The sequence below is a fragment of the Bidens hawaiensis genome, unplaced genomic scaffold (assembly GCF_021521415.1).
Source record: "Bidens hawaiensis isolate Kalapana, Puna unplaced genomic scaffold, B.hawaiensis_p1.1 tig00027084_1, whole genome shotgun sequence".
In the NCBI taxonomy this organism is placed as follows: domain Eukaryota; kingdom Viridiplantae; phylum Streptophyta; class Magnoliopsida; order Asterales; family Asteraceae; genus Bidens; species Bidens hawaiensis.
This window is the reverse complement of record NW_027494369.1, coordinates 274,364-281,381: the sequence shown is the minus strand read 5'-3', so window position 1 is coordinate 281,381 and position 7,018 is coordinate 274,364. Positions and strand designations below refer to the sequence as shown.

General features: G+C 34.3%; 2 protein-coding genes across 2 annotated transcripts; both read right to left on the bottom strand.

The window, feature by feature from the left end:
* Window positions 1-705: 705 nt before the first annotated feature.
* LOC143574700 (taxane 10-beta-hydroxylase-like) lies at window positions 706-2,747 on the bottom strand (the record flags this gene model as incomplete). Its single annotated transcript, XM_077059259.1, has 2 exons — window positions 2,247-2,747; window positions 706-1,153 (listed from the first exon to the last, which is right to left on the bottom strand). Coding segments are annotated over exons 1-2 (949 nt in total), but the record flags the coding sequence as incomplete, so codon positions are not given.
* Window positions 2,748-4,863: 2,116 nt separating this feature from the next.
* On the bottom strand, window positions 4,864-6,792 carry LOC143574710 (15.4 kDa class V heat shock protein-like). The gene is made up of 2 exons (XM_077059263.1): window positions 6,608-6,792; window positions 4,864-5,423 (listed from the first exon to the last, which is right to left on the bottom strand). The coding sequence occupies exons 1-2, from the start codon at window positions 6,744-6,746 to the stop codon at window positions 5,149-5,151; spliced, it is 414 nt and encodes a 137-aa protein (XP_076915378.1). The 5' UTR covers window positions 6,747-6,792; the 3' UTR covers window positions 4,864-5,148.
* Between the last annotated feature and the right edge of the window lie 226 nt (window positions 6,793-7,018).

Genomic DNA, 7,018 nt, shown 5'->3' with positions numbered 1-7,018 from the left:
TAAACATATTGATTTCTCATTAGCGTGATATAAATTAATGATAATGTTTCTTTAAAAAATGATGAGATCTAAGAGACACTACATTCCTTATGAACTAAGAATTTTTTACGGCCACGATAGATGTAGGACTTACCTAAGATGTTACAAAGTTGCTATATCACCAAAAGATTGATGTTGCAAATTGTCGTTGCCGCTTGTGAGCATTTTATAATAAAGTCAAGATGATCAGTTGCTTACAAATTTTTTGTATGATTAGTCTGATTCATTCCGACTAACATACTTTATTCATGAATAGGCGACAATTTAATTTTTTATTTTTTTGTGGTTGGATGATTTGGTTAGATCCGGAGACGATTGGTGAGTTTTGTATGAATTCGGTTTGGTTGCGGACATAATAAAAAATTTGGGTAATTTTTTTATGGTGGGTGAAGCTATAGAAGAAGTTTTAGTCAATAATTTTGGATTCTTTATATCGTAAACAAAATACTAAATATAACTTTTGGTATAGCAAATGCGGTACCATAACGAAACGAACTGCCAGCGGCCGAATCTTGCCTCCCCCGCCTCATCGTGCGGGCACTTCCACTAGTGTGTGTGTGTGTATAGCAGTACGGGACCGAGCAATATAAGACTTTAGTGCATGAATCTTATTATATGCTTTTTGAAATTGATTAGAACATAAATAAGGGAAAAAGATTGGGTTACCTTGACCAATGGTAGAGTAGATAGGTTTGTTGTTAGCCAAAAGCCGAATTAATAAGGTAAGAAGGACGGAGGTTGTGCCATATCCTGCAAACATCATAGCGATGATGTTGTCAATGAATTCTTCTTCTGACACTGTTGTTGAGCCGTCATCATCACGGATGCTAAGAAACGAAGTGATTAGATCTTTATGAGGATCACCTTGTTGATTTTGTTCCTTAGGTGCCTCACTTTTCTCATGTATAAGTTGTATAAGCATCGGTACAAGTTTCTTTCTTGCTATGATCGCCTGATTGTATCTAGTGAAAGGCAAGTTGATTGGAATTGATAACACACCTTTCACCATATCATGGAAAAGTGGTAGCAATTTCTCTCTTTGGGGTCCTCTTTCAATCCCAAAAACAAGCGAACAAATTACATTGAAGGTCAAGATCTTCATCAAGGGTTGCACCTACAACATTTAGTAGACAAGTAAATATTATTTACACTTAGTACACTTAATAATGGTGGTCGGAGTGGTCATAGACTCATAGGATGAGTCAGAAACGGATGTGGGTTTGTGTGATACGGATGGAGAACACCACCCCATCCCTATGGTACCAAAAAAATTTCGGAACCAATGGTATATATCCTCACGATCCCGAATTCAAAGAGAGACGTGTGTGTTATGAATGATTAATCAATAAGGAAAAAACAAAAATCAAATCAAACGGTCATAAGCCTTTTCTACTTAAAAAAAAATTAAACTTCGACCTTATAAATACTCACATCACTTACTATTTTTTTTCACACAAACTTATATAAATTTCTTCTTGTTTCTCTTTAAAATATTTAGATCAAACAATGGATTCTACTCCTCGCAACTACAAAAAGCTATGTCTAGCCAAAACGTCCGTAAAAAACGAAGAGCAAACTCAGAGGAAATAACACTGGCCAAGGCTTTGATCAATTCATCTGAAGACCCAACACACGAGAATCAACAACGGCATTCATCATTTTGGGGTGCTATTTGTAAACATTTCAAAGAATTTATTCCCAGGTCAGACCATATTGATGTTTATTAATTAAAAAATGGTTTAAAATGTGATCTGATGTTAATATGGAGGAAACAGGGTTGCTGGTATAAAAAGTATGTATTATCACCACCCTAAGGCTATATGTTGTTGGCTAACTAGAAACCGGTCCTTAGTTAAAGCGTTACATCAGTGCCATGTATGCATGAAGTCATTAACTAACCGACCATTTAACTCATGCATTATGGAGTAACTAGAAATTATATAAAAGAATAAACCAACAAAAAGAAAAGGAGAAAAATGATTGTTGCATTGGGGATGGACCCTACTAGATGTAATATATTGTGCTAACACAATAACGAAGAAGAAGAGGGAAAAAAAACCCTTTAGCACCCCCTTTGTTGGTGTATTGAGGGTGTTAACATGGTCATGTGTCAGCCGTTGGCGTCACCTAGTTAGCCCATAACTAGTGGTCTAAGGTCAAATTGTGACTCAGAATTGTATAAACAATATGATTGTTTACAATTTTACCTGGACCTCATGGTTCCCATGCCAATGCGTTTGAAGATGGTGTCGGGTTTCTTCATCTACTTTGGCAACATATTCCTTCAGCACTTCAACCTTGAGAAACGAAGCGATAGCCGCTCTAACGCATTTGTGATCATTTCCAGACAACTCCATTATATTTTTGGGACCAAAGATTCTGCTAAGTGATGGTGGTTGTGTGTTGGTGAGTAGGTTCCCATCACAAGTGTATATGAACTTATTTGCGGTTGGGCCATGCAAAACAATCGTCGGGTATCCAAAAAGATTTGCTTTCCAAACCGGACTGTGGTTTGCTATTCTTTCTTGAATCCAGTTTTCAACCCTGTCAGCTTTCATGGCCTTTAAGAGGCCGATGCTTTGCCCTATCACCGGCAGTCCCAACGAACCCGGAGGCAGTTGACCGTTGTACTTCTTAGGACGGATAAGGAAAACGATGGGAGCCAAAATCAACAATAAGAATAAACTCACATATACCATGAATTCCATGGCTATAAAACAGTGCAAGGTAGTGATGAGAGATATAATTGTATATATAGTACATACTCTTGTTGCTTTACTGTTGTTTGGCTGTCCGTTTATGGAAAATTTTGGATAATACTGATTATAATTCTAAGGAGACACTAGACTATTAAAGGTGTGTTAATCATCTCACAAATAAACATTTTAAATAATCATCCAAAAGTTAAGTGATATTTCGTTGTTAACTAACTATTTGATCGATTATAAATTTTATATAGAGATTTATTACAATGACAATGTAGTAAGCAATTAAGGAAATAAAGAGCATCTTTCGATGACGAGTTTGATAATAAATATTTGTTAAAAATTACATAAGATAATCTTGTTTTAATGCCCAACTACCCAAAACAAGTTCAACTACTGAACCAAGGCAAGAATATATGTTAGGATGTCGTTTTCTGATGCTTAAAATATGTACATACACATCGTTATATGACTTATATTAATAATTACGTATAAAATAGTCTTGTTTAATGGCCAAAATCGACAAGTTGAACAACTAGCATGCTAAGCAATATATATGTCATGATGTCGTTCTCATGCTTAAATTTTCTTGTGTCATTATCGTGACCTCTACTCATATTTGGAAAACCAGACCAACCAGTTGGACCATATTAGATAATGAACTGAAGCGCATCAATGCCCAGTTCAAATTGGAAAGGGTGAGCAATTTAAAAGGTGGTTGTTATTGTTGTGGAAGAAACTGTCATATCATCGCATACTTTTCATAACATATTTGTTTTTTATATTTCATATATGTTTAAATATAATATATATTATTTAAACACCAAATAGTTAAATTGTTAACATAATTATAAAATAGACGTAACATAAATATAAAATAAAATATTACATAAAGAAATTACAATATTATTTAAACACAAAATAGTTAAATTGTTAACATAATTATAAAATATCCTTCAAGACGGCTAAATTTGTGGTTTATTTATGGCCCTTAGCATTTCCATCCTACTCCTTATCGCTAAATCAAAAATTACACTAAAACTCACTATATTTTCTCTCTCTATTTCAATTAGATAATATTTTTTTTACCTTTTATATTAACTTTTCTCTTTTTCCCACTCACAACCACTTTCAAATAATATTAAAAAATTATAGAGGATGAACAGTAGCTTTTCAAACATACAGAAAAATCACTATTTGTTTTAAAATATAAAAACTCTTCACTTACAACACCCAAAATCACTCTCTAAATTATAAAAACATCTCTCACATAAAATAGAGGGTTGGATGAGAATGCTCTTATTTATTTATTCCACTTCTTTTTTTATTATTTTCTTCAAAAAGGCTCTTGGTGGAGAGACCCAATAGAGGTCCGTTGAAGGGATGCAGTGACAAGCTTTCTTTTTACAATCCCCTCCAAAATGGTGGCATATGTTACATGCCTGCATTATCCGTCCTTATGTTACCATATGTGCTCAGGCATTGAGCTTTGGAGCCCGATGTAGATGCTCTAAGAAAATAGACATGAGGAATAGAATGCATGGGTCATAGAAGATGGGTCTAAGGTTCTTGGCCGACGAAGTTTAATCTTAATTACCAATGTGCTTGTACTATACATTTTTATCTAACTATAAGATAGAAATACGTTTGGTATTTCATTTTATAATATATTTTTCTGACATCATATATACACATTTATTAGTTATTGACGTTTACTACTAATAATACAAATTCAAATTTACTACTAACATTAAATATCCTGGATACTTAGTCTCAAGTCGGGTCTGTCACCAAATAACCCATATATGTGACGAGGCTAACTGTCTTCTCGTATTCTTGCATATATACGTGAAGATCGGATATTGCTGAGAAACCACCGCTCCACCGAGACAGCAACATTTGACACCATCCTAAAAGGACATAGACTTTTACATGTATACTAGCTTTATAGTACTGCAAAACTTTTGCCGACGCACTGACGAAAAAAATATGTCAATTCAAACAAAATTTCATGTGACCCTTTCATGTTGTGTCCCAACTAGAACCTCGTCAATAAGGTTCGGATTGCTAGCTCTTGTGTGTATTTTTTGCTATAGATGATATAATAGAAATAAACAATCAAATTAATTTGAAGCTTTAGGGTCTTATTTATTTTGAAGATGAAAAAAATAATAGTTAGAATATATATCATATATGTATATCAAGTATCAACATTCTGATGGTTTTTTAATGCACATTATTCATTACATAAGATGAACGATTTTAGTACCAAGGCCACTACACGTCTAAATGAATAATATTTGTACACCAACAATATTTCCCCAAAGCAATGCCTATAATTTATGAATCCGGGTGACCTTAAAATATCAAATTTATACATAAGATATCCTAAACTCTTAAGGATTCAAGCAGCCCTCGCAAGAACTTCTGTTTGTTGTGGCAGATCAGCCGGTTCGATATAAAACCCTCTTCTAACAAAAGATCTTGGTACAGTAACCGTCAACACCCCATTCTCATAGCAAGCAGAAATCCCATTTACATCAATAGTATCTGGCAGCCTAAACTTTTTCATAAAGGTCCGACCACCAGGCATTGTCACCGTATCATCAGCTGATTCAGTACGAATTATAAGATACCTCGAATCCTCCACTTCCACACAGATCTCCTCTTTCCTAACACCTGCATTCAAAAAGATAAATTTTCTATCAAGGGTATCTTAGAAATAACTTCGCATTTCCATTCAAACCGGTTAATTTAAGATTTGGTTCAAAAAGCAATAACGCACAATAAATCATTCTTGAGAAAAAAAAGCACATAAATCTTGGTATTGTATTAAAGGAAATATTTCTAGTAGTGGTGTCTTAAAACAATTCTGAAAACCGAACCGATCATCGAAAAGGCCACCAATTAAGAAAAGAATCAAGAAATCTTAATGTTATACAAAATAAGGGCGTCTCGAAATGAATTCTTGTGTGCAATTGAAGTATTTAACCAACTTATTTAGGATTTAATCATAGAAAGCAGGCATGCCATTAGCCAATTAGCCAAGTTAATATCAAGAATCCACCCTAGATATAAATCAAGAAATCTTCATATTATACAAACAGAACTTTATAACAAGGATGTCATGGGAACCAATTCATGTGTGCAATTAAAGCATTTAATTCAAGCTTTGGTCCTGGAAAGCATACATTTTTAGCAAATTAACATAGTTAATATCAAGAAACCCCCCTACAGAGTAGAGATCGAAAAAATCAAGAAACCTTGATAATATACAACACAACTTTCTAAAAAGGGTATCATGGAAACCAATTCATGTTTGCAATTAAACCATTTAATTCAAGATTTGGAACTTAAAACTAACATTTTTAGCCAATCAACCAAGTTAATCTCAAGAACCCACAATCTAGATCGAAAATCTCAAGAAATCTTGATATTGTACAAACAGAACTTTCTAACAAGGGTGTCGTGGGAACCAATTCATGTGTGCAATTAAACCATTTAACTCAAGATTTGGTCCAAACTCACATTATTAGCCAATTATTAACCAAGTAAGCATCACGAAACCACCCTAATTAAGATCGGTCAAAAGAATCAAGAAATCCTGATCTCATACAAAAAGGTGTTAATTTCTAGTTTCCAGCAAGGGTATTATGGAAACGAATTAATTCTTGTGTGCAGTTCAACCAAGGTTTGGTCCAAGAAATTAACCGGACATCGCTAGCCAATGAACCAAGTTAATATCAAGAAACACATAGGCCGGTAAATGCAAATGAAACCAGACAATTAAGTTAAATTAGCATTTGAAACAAAGATATGATAATATGCATGCATGCATGCATGGGTTTGGGTAGGGAATGTACCGGGGATGTCGGCAGAATAAATGTGGGATTCGGGGGTTTCAGTCCAATGAACGTAGTTTTCGGGCACAAACGGGTAAGGAAAGAGGAGAGGGGAGGTGAAAAAGGAGTGCCAAGAAGGGTTGAATGTTGAGAACTCCATTTTAATTTCTTCCTTTTTCGCAGATAATATATATTCTTGGTTAAAACAACCACCAAGATATGATAATTCTAGCTGGGAGATTACAACCAGATTTAGAAAGGAAGAATGAAGAGGGAGGTAGTTGGTTTCATTATTATAGAGTAACCAATTGCCTGGTGGGTGGTGGGGATCATATAAATTAAATTAAATTAAATTAAATTAAATTAAATTAATTGTTGATTGGAGTCCTACAAGATAACCAAACACCCTATCCACTCAAAATTCATCAATCA